This window comes from Alligator sinensis, unplaced genomic scaffold (genome assembly GCF_000455745.1).
Source record: "Alligator sinensis unplaced genomic scaffold, ASM45574v1 scaffold88_1, whole genome shotgun sequence".
NCBI lineage: Eukaryota > Metazoa > Chordata > Crocodylia > Alligatoridae > Alligator > Alligator sinensis.
The window spans coordinates 1,479,874-1,496,453 of record NW_005842347.1 but is presented as its reverse complement, the minus strand read 5'-3'; the positions used below and the strand labels follow the sequence as shown (position 1 = coordinate 1,496,453).

Here is a 16,580-nt window from a genome sequence, read left to right as displayed (position 1 = left end):
GGGCTCCTGCCGGACAGGTGTGGGGGCCCCCAATCTCTGCCCCCCCGGCCCTGCTGGGGATCCCCCACAGACCAGGAGGTAGGGGGACATCAGCTCCCCCATGGGCTCAGTCTGGGTGGAGGCCTCAGACCAGCCCCGGTTAGCCATGTCCCTCTGGGCAGAGGCCCTAGCAGCACTCCTCGTCGACACCATTCTAAGCTGCTGTTAGTAGATCTGTGTGGTGTCTATGCCCTACCCCTACAGGAGTCTCTCTCCTGACCCTTCCTGGCCACCCGCCAGCGTGAACACCTGCGCAGAACAGGAGATTTTGCTTATGAATTTACCACCATATTGGGAAAGGTATCCAATTAAAATACAATATCTAATTAAAATATCAATTATTTCTATTTGTGTTTGTGACAACATGAATATTCAGGGCATAGGAACTATAGGAGTTAAATCAAGACATTAGATTTATTATTACTACTTATAAAAGCATTACAGCATTATATATTTAATGGCAGATGGGTCACAGCATAAGATATTTGTGTAGTCACATTTTGATTTTGATTATTTTCGGTAACTTGTGTTTTACTTAATGTTGAAACTCTTCACGATAAGGTCCCCACCTTGCTGGGCAGTGGAGATTTAAAAATCCATTAAAAAAACAAACAAAATCATGAAACCAATTTTAAGGCAATGGATTGTATTCCGATAAATTGACTGTGTTCACATTGGCAGAACTCTAATTTTATTAATTGGCTATGGGGCCTGTTAACATTAGTATATTTAAGACTGTATCACTACCTCCATTATAAAAAGTATTTTTCAATGCTTTTTAACATAATTCTAGAAGTCCATTTACAAGATCTCTCCCTGGGATCTTTCATGAATAATTTACTGTAGTTATGATTTTGATCCAGACTGACCAGTCTTTGCATTAGTCAGTGAGAAGATGGGAGTTTTCTTCCTCTCTCATGCCTCTCCATGGCCACAATTACAGTCCTGGCTACCTCCTAATACTCCCTGGACTTTAAGCAACCTGAAGGAGGCAGGGCCATAAATGGATCTGTCTCCTCTTCCCGTCTGGAACTACAAGGCATACTCCTTTCATGATCAAATGTGAGTGGTATTGGGAACATTATGGAGTAAAACCCAGACTACATACTTTGTTCCTACTGCATATGTGGGTTTGTACCCATCATCTTAGCATGGGCCTGTACCTTAATTATACAATTATATAATTGCATAATTATAAATCATATGATTATACAATCTGGACCTGTTTATTCAGAGTCCTGATTATAGCTATGAATAGCTATTATTCTCTGATCTCAGTTACGGTGCTTGTATGTATTCATTGGCAACCATCATCAGCAACCCTTCACAGTTGAGGATGATTGTCTTCCATGATTGCCTTATCTGTGGGTCTGAAGATGGCTGATGAGACCAATTTGGGATTGACAGGCTCTGTTAGTGATCCATGTATGGCTCTGCCTCCTTAGGCATATGTTTCTGTGCGGGGTGCATAGTTCTGGATCCTTGATTCAGTCTGCAACATGGTGTTTCTGCCGCTTCCCCCTTTCCACCTCTTGTCATCATCATTGTACAGACAGCCAGGGACTCGCTGCTACTTTATGGGAGAAGGGGCCTAGGTAAAGCCCCAGGTGGAGAGAAGCTATGAGGGAGAAAGCTACAGGAGAGCTGGCCTGAGGAACTATATGTGCTTACTGCAGAGCTAGTTGGCTTTTCTTCTTGCTCAGATCTGACAGGTTCAGTGAAAGGAGCCTGTAAGGCAGCGTTTCTCAACCTTGTTAGACTTGAGACATGCCTTGTCAGATTCAAGTCATCCCTCAGAAGCTCTTAAAAATAATAGAGCAATTTGAAATCTCTAGATTTATCTTAGAAATTGCTTGAGTATTTACACATCTAACAGTGCTAATATTGCATGCCCCTCTCCCCTGTGCCCCCATCACTTAAAAATATCTTGTGGCACCCTGGTTGAGAATCACTGCTGTAAGCTATGACAGACCATGGCTGGACTTGATGTCCTCTGGGACTTAAAGTACCTTTCTAGCAAGAACAATTGTTAAACATGGTCCTGGTTAGCATACTTTGAATTCCAGTATAGATAGGGCTTCAAAATGTGGCAGAAAGCTGGCTTCATGTAATCCTCGCATAAGTATGTGTCATTGTCTGGGGAGAAAGAAGTCGTTCTATCTTACATTGGGGGATGGCTATTGTTAATTTCTCTTTGAAGGTTTTGAGTAAACACAAAACAGAAACCTGATGTAATATTTAGATGTTTCATTTACATAGGTCATCTTCAAGCAGTCTTTGTACATTAAACACTTTCAGATTCTGTTTTGTCTCCCACAAGTGATCTTTTAAATATCTTCTAACTTCTGAAATTATAATCTATTTTTATTACTTTATCTTCACAGGATGTAAATGTGATATTTTTAAAAGATGACACTTACATTCTGACTAAAACTGGTCTATTTCCAAGCAAGCAGACATATTGAATGTGATCAGCATTAAAGATGAATTTGAATATTTGAAAGTCTTATTTTATATGAACCAAGGGTATGGCTATGTATGGCACATGGCAGCACTGCTCTGACTGTACACCCTCATTCCTCGAACTGGAAGCACTATGGCAAATTAGCACATGCACAGTGCTAAATCGACAGGACATTGCTGCTTCTAGTTCTGGAGCCGGTGGGTGTGGAGCTGGCTTGGCAGGTCTCAGCCCCATACTGTCCTGCACCACATAGACATAGCCCTAGCTTGCTTTACCTGAACATTCTCTAATGAGATTTCGGTGCTACATACATAGTGTTCAAATCAGAAATGCAAATAAATTCCTGCCTATTCTAGTGCTGTTTGGTTTGCTTAGTGCATCTGGCAGTGCTTTCTGAATAGGAATTTGTCTCCTGCTCAACAAGGAAGGCCTCAGTCCTTCAGCTAGCAAAACCTCCTGCACTAGTATACAATAGAGGTCAATAGAGCTCCAAAGAGAGATGAGGTCCATCCAGAACCAGGGACTCATTCAACCACTTTTCCTTATTGTTTGTGTTTGAATCATTCCTGCATCAGCAGAGGAGATGTAATCTTTACAACCTAGAAATTGTGGCTGTAAAACTGCAAGCAGTGGCAGGGGAACTCAGTGGAAGATACAACACCTAAAATTATTTTTAAACTCATTTTTTTAAATTTACTATATTTCTTATTGATGACATCTCTTATTCCCCAACCTGTCTATAAGACAGGCTATAAAATTGCAAAAAGACCATTGGCTATTGGCTATAAAATCTTTTGAAAAACATTTCATAACATCATCAAGCTCCATCTAAATTAGGATTTGAAACAATGGTAACACCTTTCCAGTACAAATTGTTTTATGCATGCTTCTGGTAATGCTTTTTATTTTTTATTTTGAGCATATGCATGCCAACTGAAATAACATGTTGGAGTGATCTTGCAAAGTGCTAAATACTAACAACTCCAGTGGAAGTCAGTAGTTGTCACAGATAATTATCACTTCTGGAAATCAGACCCTAAATGCTAATTTGTTGAAGTAAACCAAAAGTATCTAGTGTAGTTAATTTTTGTGCCTGATAATAGGAGAAAGAACCTTTTTCTTACCTTCTTGGGAAAATCCGTTATAAAGAGAGCCTTGCTGCTAGTCATGTCCATGATCTTTGCTTGTAGGAGATATCTTTGAAAAGCCTCTAGATAGAGTGTATAAACACCACATAAATCCCAGGGTGTAAGAAGGGTCCCCCTTCTTTATTTCAAATTCCCCCTTAAAACTGATTTATTCTACAAGCTCCCTCAATGCTGATTGGTACATCTTTAGCAGTTCCAATGTCTATAGTATGATTTGTAACTACATGGAAAATGCCTCCCTACAGGACTGTGTCTTTTCAGTGCTACCAGTAAGAGTGCTCAGCACCAAAAGTGGGGTTCAAGTTGTTCCTGCCCTTTGAATAGGATACAGAAGTGGAACAACTCAGAGGTGGAAGCCTCCTCACTTTGCGCCTTCCTCCTCTGGATTTGGGCCAGGGATGATCACAATATGTAAATCTAAAGAAGACATTCATTCTACTACCTCAAGAGAACAAACCACCCAAAGGAGAAAGGGCAAAGCTGGGCCCTGCCCATCCCACTTCTATACTAGACTGCTGACCTAGTTTGCTAGGGGCAACAGAACTTTGCACCTTGCAAATTCCTGGTGTGCCAGGGAACTAAAGTATTGCACCTCCTTAATGTGAGTGGCCAAATGCCAGATTCTGGCCCATAACTGAGAAAGGACAACATGGTGGGAAAGAATCCAGAAAAATGGGAAGTTCAATGTTCTAAATACTGGTTAAGATGCTGAAAACATTCTGAGAAAGTATTTCAAGTGATGAACCAAATTTAGCCCTTAGTGGATGCACCTACACATGCATTTACTCCAGCCTAGAATTACTCTGCAGTAAGATACTCCAGAGTAAGGGTTTTTGGGTAGGTGTCAACATACGTGAGGATAAGGGTTAAAATTTGCTGCCAGTTCCCTGCAGCTCTGCAGCGTGCCCCTGCCACCACTGGGGCAAGCTCCAGGTTCCAGGCTGCAGGCTCTGGCTGCCACCCAGCAGTCATCTTTAAAAGCCAGGCCTGCTCTCTGTTCCCTGGCCTGTTTCTTTCAGCACATGGCAGTTTTGTTCATGCCCACTCTGCCTCCATATGGTATGGCTGCTCCAGCCCCTGACCCTGTTAGTGATGACCAGCGTCCTGCGATCCTGCTGGCCACTGCCCCTGCACTGCTGGCCTGCTGCACCAACTGCCACCTGGTCCATGGCTGTCTCACCCTGCTCAGTTCCCCAACAACCAGCAACCACCTACCTGTCTGCAGTGCACCAGCGCCACCACTGCTACCACACATCTGCTGCCACCACGGATGCCAACAAGGGGCTCCAGATGCCACTGCCAAGGCTGCTGTCATCCTCCTAGACCTCCAGCCCTGCAGCTTTTGGGCCTGTGGCTCCAGCCAGCATAGGTAGCTGCACCTTGTCCAGCAGACCTGGGACAATGAACACGGACACATTCTGGACACATTCTGGCTGACCTGGGCCACCTTTGGGGACCTGCTCCAGCAGCTCCAGCCCCACCTGGAGCAGGAGGACATCAGCATGCACCTGAATGGCCCTCACACTGCTGAAGCTGGCCATACCTACCAGCCTCCGGTATGTGGGACACCTGTTTGGTGTGGGCAAGGCCACCTGGAGGTGTGTGAGGGAGGCTGTCCTGGAGGTGTGTGGAGCCCTCCAGGATGTGCTGGGGCAGACCATGCTCTGCCTCCACATCCCCCTGGCAATGGTGGCAGGGTTCTATGCACTGGGCTCCTGCCAGTGTATCAGGGCCCAGGACGGGACCCACATCCATCACTTGCCCACCCCATGGAGACTACCCGTATTACAGCCACAGAGGATTTCACTTCATGGTCCTGCAGGCCATTTTGGACCACCGGGGCACATTCACCCATGTGAGCACTGCCTGGGCGGGCAGCATGCACAACGCCCACATCTTTTGTAACTCTGGCCTGGCGGGACTGGTGGAGAGCAGGCACTTCATGCTGGGGGTGCCGCACCTGCAGCTGGGCACTGTCGTGGTCCCACCCTGCTCATCAGTGACCCTGCCTACCCACTCCTGTCCTGGCTGGTATGGCCCTATACTGGCCACCTGGACCCCACCAGGCCCACCTTAATCACTGCCTGGGCCAGACCCGAGCCCTGGTTGAGTGTGCCTTCAGCCACCTCAAGGGCCGCTGGCGCTCCCTCTCTGCCCACCTTGAGGTTGCTGAGGGGAACCTCTCTTGGGTCATCGTCACAGCTTATGTGCTGCATAACATATGCGAGGTGCAGGGAGAGCTGCTCTGTGAGGCCTAGGTGGAGGATGCCTGGCAGTGGGAGCACCACCTGCGGTGACAGTGATGGGTCCCCCCTGCCGAGGCACCAGGACAGCCATGCACCTGCCAGTGGGGCCCAGAGCACCAGGTGCGGGAGGCTCTAGCGAGCACCTAATCCAGCACTCCCTGTTCTAGCCCATCTGCCCTGCCACCCACACACCTCCTACCCCCTGCCCAACCCCGGCACCACTCTCATGGCAGACACATGTCCAAAGTAGAAATCTTTATTCCCCTTGCATCACACACCCCATCCCTCCCCTCAACATACAGAACCCCCTCCCCCAACACAGAGCCCCGTCCTCCTTCCCTCTCCAACAAGCAGAGCCCTACCACTACCCATCCCACTCACCAACAGTAAAAAACCCTCTTCCCAGTGAAAACTATATAAAAAGTGGGGGGGAGTTGGTGTCCCAGAGTGGGGGGCCATGGGGTGGGGGACATCTAGGGGGCAGAGCCCGGGGGCAGGCAGCCAGCACCCTGGACTCAGGCTGTTACCCCACAGGTGCACACGACACAGCATGTGAAGGAGGTAGAGAGCTCGCCCTGGGGCAATGGCAGCTACTGGTCCTCTGGCACAGGCAGCTCCCCCTCTGCCAAGGGCTGTCTGTGGCCAGCAGGGCTGGTATAGGGTCCTGTCCCTGCTGCTGGCTGCTCTGGCTTCACACTCCCGCAAGGAGCCAGGGCAAGCAGCTGACCTGGGCCCAGGCCGGGGGGGCAGGGGGTTGGGTGGAGGCAGATCCGGGGTGGGAGCTGGGCCTGAAGCTCCTGCCAGCTGGAGGTGATGGAGGACCTCCTCCCAGGCCCAGGAGGGGGCCTGCTGCAGGGCAGTGGGCATCTGCCAGGAGGCCTGCAGGGCTAGGTACGGAGCCTGGGGACTGGTGGGCACAAACGAAACCTCCAGGCCCAGGACAGTGTCCAAGACCCAATGGTGCCCAGGTTTGGGGGGTGTGGGGCTCCTGTATAACTGGGACAAGGAGTTGGCTGCACCCATCCTCCCTGCAGGGGGCCTCTCTGGGAAGGTGTCCCAGAGTCAGCCCCCTGTTGTGTGTGCCCCTGCTGTGTGCTGTTTGTGCCCTGCCACTCCTGATCCTCATGGTGCCCCAGGTACACCTGCACTCCTGGTTTGGGACCCTGAGCTATGACAGTATGGGGGGCAAGCCCGGGCTGCCCCGCAACCTCCACTGCCACCTGAAGAGCTACATGTGGCAGCGCTACATGTCCTTGCCCCCTGCTGCCGAGGAGGACATCGCTGTCTGCATTGACACGTTCCATGGGTTGAGAGGCCTGTGCCTGCCCAACTGCAGAGGCATAGGCTGCTCAAAGTTTTGCAGTGTGTCCTGCCTCTCTGTGTGCTGTGGGGGGTAACCCAGGGCCAGGGGAGTGCAGGCAGGCCAGGCAGGGAGACGGGGCAGGGGCCAGGGTGGGGAGAGCCCTCCCCCCAGTATGGGGCTTACCATGTGTCTGTGTCTGGCACGGCTACTGGCTCAACACAGTCTTCCCAGCAGGCGAAGGTGTGCGGCTGCACCTGGTGTCCACAGTGCACATGGCGTGGCTTGCAGGTGCCTGGCTACGGGCCCTGCCAGGGAGGAGCTGGCATTGCTGACAGCTGGTGGTGACATGGTTGGCTGTTCCTCGTGGTAGGGTCTGGGGCTGTGCAGCTATTGAGGCAGGTACTGGCCAGGGCTCCCCAAGCTGCTGGCGGAGGCTGCAGCTGGGGAGCTGGGCGGGATGAGATGCTGCATGCCCAAGGGTCCCTCCTCCAGTGATGTGTCACTGGGCAGGCCAGGGTGGGGTGGGGGCTCGGCCAGGCTGCCTGTGCTGGTATACACTGCATGGTTGTGGCCTGAGTCCCAGGGCACCAAAATACTGGTCAGTCGCCACATAAAGGGCATGGTCTTGTGGGCACAGCCAGACTGACAATTGTAGTTGGTCAAGGTGACCCACTGTGCCCACAAGGCCTTAACCTTTATGTAGCACTGCCATGCTGACCGGTCATGCCCTCACTCCTGCATCCCGCCCGACAGGGCCTCATAAATGTGGGTGTTGGAGCTCCCACCCCGCTCAAATTGGCACAGTACCTCTGCTTTGCCCCAGAGCGCCATGAGGTCACCAGTCTTCTCTTGGCTCCAGTTGGGGCCCTGGGTGGAGGGCACAGGCGTCAGTATGCAGATGGTGCTAGGCCTGGATGGTGAGGATGAGGCCATGCTGGGTCCCATACCAGCTCTCTGGGGCCCCACACGGCTGTCCCGGTGTTGCCGGCCCTGGGCAGCTGCCAGCAGTGCCCAGCACAGGGGCACAGCATAGGACTGGCAGCCGCACAGCAGAGGCTATGCCTCACAGCACCTGCAGACAAATCGCAGGCTGCTGGCAGCATGCAGCAGGCAGGTGGTGCTGACCCTGCTGCTCTTATCAATTAGATATTGATTACTGAATAGATTTCCCTGTTTTGATGTAGAAATTTGAGTAGGTTTTCATATGAAATGTGATGAAGACTTTATTTAATTTTACACATTAGCAGTCCCACGTTTTAATACAACTGAAATGAACAAGTGGCCAGTGGCTATACTACACACAGTATTTAGAATTACATTTATATAAGAACATGTAATTATTAACATCTCTTTTTCTCTCCATTTTAAAGTAAGTTGGTGTAACATATACATATTATATATGGGCCTTGACAGATGATACATTTAAACTTATATAATAGATCTTTAAACTGGTATAAAAAAGGAGCAGACAGATTAATCTCCTTCACTGAGATAATTCTGCCATGACAGAAATCAGGGTTAAAATTACACCAGTGTAAATTACATAGGTGTTGAATGTTCAATTTAATCTAAAGTAGCTTCTTGTTTAAAGTAAACAACCTATAATTGCTCTCTATTGCATGTAGCTCTTTGGGAAAATTTATCTCTGCCTGCTTCAGATCCTGGTATAATTTACATCAGTATACAAAGCAGATATAAAAACACTAGTGTAAACTTGTAGTCTAGCTGGACTCTGTGCTTTTTCTTTTCTTGCTCAGTCCTCACAGTTACTTCTGTTCTGCTTTACTGCTCATTGGCATTACAGAACAATATGAACTCTTTAAACTGGAAAAAAGAACTAAAATCAAAACCATCCAGGAAAGTAGGTTTAGTGACCACCTAAAGAACTAGTCATCTAATGAGGTGGTATCCAACCTAGGCTCAAATCAAATTATATTGGAAGCCTTGGGAATTTTCTGAAGTGGTCTCTTAAGTCAGTAGGGGTCCTTCTTATGGTGCTCATTGTATCAAGAGTCTGATGAGGTGGGAAAGAAAGAAAGAAAGACAAGAGCTATGAGTAAACATTAACTTCAGGCAGAGGAGGATTATACACTAAAAACCAATCATGTACACTCCTCATGTACAAGAACAATCCAGCTGTCACATAATGAAGGGTTGTAAATACAAAAGGAGATCTAATTTCAATTTAAAAATATGGAAAGAAATTAAATTATAAAGTATATTATTCATGTATATACAGTACAGTGGCTAAGTTTCAATACTTTTGATAGCAAGGTTTGTACAGCGAGATCACCTAAATTTAGGGGATCTCTAAATAATGCATTTCAGACTATCAGATTCATTTTAACGTCTTTGTTTATTTTCTTACAGTAGTTAATATTTTCTGAAGTAAGAGAAGTGGAGGTGAAATTTCATTGTTTGCAGCAAGTACGCTTTTTCTTACTTCCGTTTAGATCTACCACATCGAAGTCATGCAATACATAGGTTTTCTGCAAAATAAATTAAAGCAAGCATATAATTTAGACCAGTGCAATTGTGTAATAATATAAATACTCTGTGTAATAATATGAACGCCTGAAAGTTATACATATGCAGAGCCATACGGAAGCCTTTATTTTTTTATATATTTTTATTTTAGATAATACTTGATTCTGTCAGTGAATATATCTGTAGTGCTGAAAAGTCCAATAAGGCTCAGCACACTTTTTCATGGAGCTTTCTAATACAAAGGGCAAGTCAGATGCACAAGGAAGTGATGTACTTCATTAATATCTTTCCTGTGTACTGAACATTGAAAAGTGGGAAATTTTGTCTTCTGAGCTGACACTGCAAATCATATGAGCTAATGTAAAACTTTACTTACCCAAATTGTTCAAATTCATGTAGGTGATCCCATACACTACAAGCATAAATAAAGCTTTATTCTTATATATAAAAAATTGCAGGCAAAGCCTATAAGAGAAGGCATGTAAAGGTAAGGCCATGGTATAGTGTCAGCACCCAGTCTTGTGTAGATGCAACGGTCATGGAGGAAATTCTTTGTTCAATTTTTTCCCAGCTAGCATGGTTCCATCTGAATTTAGCCCTTGTGTCAGCTGTGAATTTAACTAAGCATCAGATTTATGGCATCAGTGGGCACATCTACATGAGACGCTACTGTGCAGTCATTACTGTGCATTTATTTAATACTTGTATAAACAAGTACTAAATAAATGTGCAGTAACCTGAGTTACTGCGCAGTAGCGCCAAATGTATTTTTCGTGACTGACTGTGCAGTAGCATTGCGTCACAGTTTTTGCCATGAGACGCTACTGTGCAGTAGTATCGGGCTATTGTGCAGTCAACATCTTGTGTAGATGCATCCAATGACAGATATCATGATAGTTTTATGATGTGCACAATAATCCATATTCATTTTTGTTTCTTAGCCAAAGTAAGAAGGGATTTTATGCTCTAGAATCTGAATCTTCAAAGGTACCAAGGTGCAAATTCTACCAATACTTTCCATATTTGATAGCAAAAAATAAATAAACTCATAAAAATCAGTTATCTGAATTGCCAGGACTTTCATGTAAAATAATGGGAAATATTATAAATTCTCTCATCTTTAAGAAACTAGACTAGTTTCACCTAGTTCTACCTCCCACTGGTAGAAAGCTCAAAAGAAAGCTTCCAGAAGCAGAAGGTGCATGCATACTGCTGCTGGGGTAGTGTACTGCAGGTGGGCTGGGGCAGCCAGGGATGTGCCAGTTTAGTAATATCCCCTGAGCTCCCGAGGATCGTAAAGAGTAACTTAAACTGGTAAAAGCACTGTAAAAGATCAGCAGTGTGAAAATCACCTTGCCCTTACTCAGGAATACATCTCCTTGAAATGCAGGGGGCTGCAATGAATTTGGAGTACCATTTGCTCCCTATGGTGACTTTGGCTAGGGGCATCAAAGCTCCTAAACTCATATTCCCGTAAGTGAAATAAACATGTTTAGGGATTGGTTTTCAGATGTCTTGAGCCTGAAGTGATCCAGTTGACAACAGTGGGAGACGCAGGTGCTCAGCTCCCTTAAAAAAAAGAATCAATCTCTTGATTGGTTAAGAAGAAAGTGAATTATTATGACAAATTCACTACTGTTAAATAATTCTGCTTGACAATTCTTTTTAAACAAAAACATCTCAAAATATACATACATTCACACAACTGATTATAATTAATTCAGTCTTAATATCAATAAAACCATCGAAATAGCATTTCAAAACAGTAACATATTTATTTACTATTTGTAAAAAGATAAATATCACATCACAATGGTTTTCACCCACTGCCCTTCCTTGAGGCAATCAGGTAAACTGAATTGGGCTGATAACACTAAAAAGAAAAATCAAAACCAGCTATGCAGTGTACTGCTAGCAAACACCTCAACTTCAAGCTTCAGAGAAGCTGGACACTGAATCCCAGAATGAGTTCAGAAACTGGGACAGCATGGAGACATTAAAAAAAGGCTGAAAATTCTCTGCTTTCTAGTCTTTTTTTGCTTGGTAGGTTTATCAAGCTACTAATGATAGACAGGGAAATACATACAGTTAACTGGATTCACCATATTCCTCTCTCAACTTAGCAATAACAGCAGGCACATGCACATGCACATGTGTGGGTGTGCACATGTGCACACACAAACACACATGATACACTATGGGGATAAGCTGCCAAAAGAGTTATCTGCCTACTTAATCCATTTTAGTGGTCATCTTCTTGAAGAGGGTAGTTTTTCTGGCATCCAATGAAATAAATCATAAGATGACTGAAAAATTAACATTTCTTACACTATACAGGATAATTGAATGGCAAAATTGGGAAGTATGAAAGAGTATGCAAATAGATTTCACAATATAAAAATTAGTTTGTCTAAGGAAACTTTTTTTTAAAAGTTTCAGGGAATTTTAGGAAATACAGACATTTCAGGTAAAATTGTTCTTCTATGTCCTAGAACAATGTTTGAAAAAAATAAGTTGTTTTCCAAGTTAAAAATTACTTAGTAGCAAGTAAACTCAGATATGCATAAAAAAATAAGATTATTCCAATTTATTCTCATTCTAGGTTACAGGAAGATTGCCTGTGTCTTTACTGAATTTTAGGAGATATTTGCATTATTGTCAAACATGAAAGCCTTGAGGAAAAAAATACCACATTTTTAATGGCAAATTGTGAAATGTTGCTATGGAATGAGAAAATAATGATATTTTAAAAAATGGATTAAAAGGGAAAAACCACAAATTGGTGCCTTGTTGTTTGAGAAGACAATCTGGCTTAGAGCTAAAATTGTCCCATGAGAACAGATTATGAGATATATAAAAGAATACAAAGAAGTTTTACACTCAGTACCGAAAAAAAGAATGGCGTGGAACATCCATTATCGCAGTTATAAATTAAGTGGGCTTTCTTTCAACACTGGCCTTCTCTCTGGGGGAAAAAAACCCCATGATCAAATACTACCTTTTCCAAATGACAGTGTAAAGGATAGAATGGAATGAATCATAGAGATTCAGAAAATGAAGCCACTGAAAGATCCCTGTTCATTTTCTACAGAAAGGAGAAAGTGTGTGGTGAATATGGCACTGAGCTGCTTGAAGTGAAAGGGTTGTATCATGTTTATGGCAATAAATGACTGGCAAACTGGATTCTAATCTCTGCTCAAAAGCATTACTGGGTAAGTTACATAAACAGAAGCTTTCAGAGGTGACCATCCCATGTTTCTGATTTAACAGTCAACTTGCAATACCTGGGATCTGATTTTTAGAAGTGTTGAACACTCGCATCTCCAAATGAGGCCTCTCTGCTCTGAGTATTTCAAGTGTACATGTATGCATGTTTGTGGGTGTTATATTACACACACACAGAGGCCCAAGACTTAATTTTTTTTATTTAATCTCTATGCCTTTGTTCCCCATGCATAAAATGGAGATAATGCCTCGTCACGTGACAGGAGTGCTAAAATACTTTGACTAATATTTATTAAGATTTAAGAGATTACAATCAAAACACCACAGAAAAGATTAGGAATAATTCTTTAACTAGTATGGGGTTTGGATGGAGTGAAGCTTATAATGCATGACATCTGAATGACTGGCAATAAAAAAATACAGCAGAGTTGCTCATTCCACAGGCACTTTCCATCCCATGCACTGAAGAAGGTGCAGGGAGATTATGGAAAATAGTATATGGTCATACAACTGAAGTCAACATCATAATAACTACAAACAAAGTGATCAAATTACTGGTGCATAGATGACCTTAACTCTGTCATTTGCTTTTTCTGAATGCCTGACTTGTCAAACTTAAAATTATTTTAACATTATTTTGGGGGTAAAGTTAAATGTAATAAGATTAACACATTCTGAATTCATAATCTTTCATATTTCATTATATAAAATAAGTATTTATTAAATTATTAATCAGAGTTCTGATCATATCCAATCATAGCACTGCATAAACCGAATTACATCCAACTGTTAGGTTTGACACATTATTCCCACCATCAGTAAAGAAAAACTTTTGGGTGGAAACATCAAGTTGGATTTTCTATGTTCTTTGTTCAGTTAAACAGATCCCCTTAGTATCATATGAAGTTGTTTTGATGATTAACCACTTTTCTGGGGAATACAGAACAGAGTAGTTACTACTATGCTTCCAAAAATGGCAGCTGCTCCTGGTATTATTTTGTTGGGCACAGTTTCTCTCTTTCTGTCACTTGGAAAAAATAAAGATACCAAAATCCAACAGAGACTATGCTGAAATAGAGACTCATAATATTCTTGAAAAAGCTGTCTGGGAAGGAATAGTTATCTTCAGCAATAAAACTGAGCAACATTTGATAGCATGCAAATAACCATATACTAACTGCATGCTGAGTTGGTTTCTAAATATTGGTTCTTTTTTTAAATGTGATTCACAATTGCAAACAGTTCATTGGTAACCATGAGCAGTGTTATGTAACAACTGTCATCTATTAATGAGCAGGTTTAGGCATATCTGAATCCAGACTCTGAAGATTTCTGAATAAATAAAATAGTATTGTTATTTGTTAACATGCTTTTGCAAACCTCTGGAATACTTGATGAGCTACAAATACAGGTGTCAATTTACATGAAACACTTTTTAAATAATATGAAGTCAATTACTAATAGCTGTTTGGATAGTAATAACACAGACTTATAATTCTCAAAATTATGGCCTGACCCTACTACAGCTTTTACTCATGTGAGTAGCTGACTGAGTTGATGTCTTCACTGGTTACTCACATAAGTATGATCTGAAGGACTGAGCACTTATTGTAGAATGCTTTTCCCAATTTAATACACAACTGAAAAGTCTATATGAAGTTTTGATTATCTGATGCTGTTGTGTGTTTGTACTCCCCTTCTCCAATAAAGACAAGGTACAAGGGAAGATGTAACAGATTATGAAATAAAATAACTTTCTGCCATGGTTTAAACTAGGGCTGTCCAAATTCTAAGTGGCTGAGGGACACTAGTGCAAGCCACAGGCCCCTGAGCTGCATCCTCCCCTGCCCCCACACACTGTGCCCATAGATGGCTCCTACCTCAGCTCACTTGCTGTACCACACCATGAGCATCCCTGGCACTGTGGCCTGTGTTGTCCCACCCCATGGGGTGGGAGCTGGAAAAGAAAGCTGAGCAAGGGAAAGAAAGCCTAGAGATCTTGGCTGCAACAGCAACCAGAGCAATAGTGGGGCACAGGCCAGGTAGGTGCCCTGGACAGCACATTCATTCCTCTAACTGGACAGCCCTGGTTCAAAGCCTGAGATCCTCTCTTGCATATTAGAAAGTATAGCAAGAACAATGTTGAAAAGGTAATGTACGCTTATTCAATTTTTAAGTCTGACACATTTCAATGTTGGCTCTAATCTGAGAATCCTTCTCCAAATCATAAACTGCTTCAGTTTTAGAGTTCCAAGAAGCCCTGTGCCTCTGAAAATCCCAGCCTCCCCGTGACCCGATTAGCAAAAGTGTTTCATATCTGTATTGGAAGTTAGTAAGTTAAGGTAAGGTAAATAAGGAGTGATTAGATTGTAATAAAGAATAAGTAGAAACATTTTAGTTGTGTAGGACCATTACAACTTGTTGTGCACCTGAAAGTGGGTCCCTCTTTCTCCATAGCTGTCTACATCCACTCTTAACACTTGACCCATTTACTGAAAACATGGTCTTATAGCTTCCCTAAAGAATTCCTTAAAGGGAGTGTCCTCTATCTGGGAAAGAGGCAAATAAGCCCAGCCCTTTCCACTCTGACCAAAAGAGATCTGTACAATAGGAAGGCTATTGGGCCACAACAATGACTGTCTTTATCTTCTTTTACAATCAGCAAATAAAAGTTTTCCTCTTGTAGATATAATACTGTCCCTCATACACGGATCCCCAGGGTATAGTTTCAATTGCCATCTATCATGCCATTATTCACAGATGGTGGATGACACCTTGCTGACTAGATTTTCACTTCTCTGAAACATTAACAGAGATGGAGGAAGTTAAAATCTGAGTGATATATCCACGTTTCACAGTTTCATAACGAAGCAAGTGATTTTATTTAAACAAAAAATGATAGCAAAACTCTAAGGCAGTTTTTTAAATTTTATGGTAAACTGTTTTAGTGGTTCAGCAAGAAAAAAAAATGAACTCAGGGCAAGGAAACTATGTTTTAAATCAAGAAAAAAATTCACTGGAAGATGGCAAACCGCTGACCAAAATAACCTAAAGAAGGGCCTGATAACCAGTGATTTGAAGCAACTCCAGAAAGGATGAGACCATCTCACAAACATTTTACACTTGCACACACTTCCTGCCTTCACACAGGTCTAGTCAAAGTGACATGGTCTCACATATAGCTTTCTTAATATGCTCTGGGTTTAACTGCATATTTATGGCATACAAAACATGAATCTGAAAATCTGAAAGGTGAATGAATATATTAGTCACACAGAATAATACAAAAGTGGGTAACCTGTGACATAGATACTTAAATGTCACCATAACATGTTGCAGCCTTATCTCTCAGATTCTACCAAAACACATGGTATGCAGAATATTATCTTAATATGCACTTGCCTTTGTAGCTAGTTATATTCACAGTTATTATTTTGTAATTTTCAACCTTATTGTGCTTTATTCATAGAAGATAATGGCTATTTATAGAATCTTTTTCATTCATCTTTCTTCTCCCAGCAGTACTACAGCACTTTGTCTGATAAAATATGATCAGGCTTTCAGGCTTCTCAATGCTATTTGAATACTGCCTAAAGGACTCTTCCATCACTTAACAAAGAAAGTATACAAGATTTCTACTGTGTGCTGCACAACTGAAAGCAAAATAC

The 16,580-nt window shown here is 43.2% G+C and overlaps 1 protein-coding gene across 1 annotated transcript in view; it reads right to left on the bottom strand.

The window, feature by feature from the left end:
- Positions 1 to 8,419: 8,419 nt before the first annotated feature.
- Positions 8,420 to 16,580, bottom strand: part of LOC102383059 (ras-related protein Rab-10-like) — a 53,110-nt gene continuing 44,949 nt past the window's right edge. Inside the window, exon 6 of the mRNA XM_014522401.2 lies at positions 8,420 to 9,689. Coding sequence (XP_014377887.1) covers positions 9,612 to 9,689 — 78 coding nt within the window. The 3' untranslated portion in view covers positions 8,420 to 9,611. The remainder of the gene's footprint in view (positions 9,690 to 16,580) is intronic.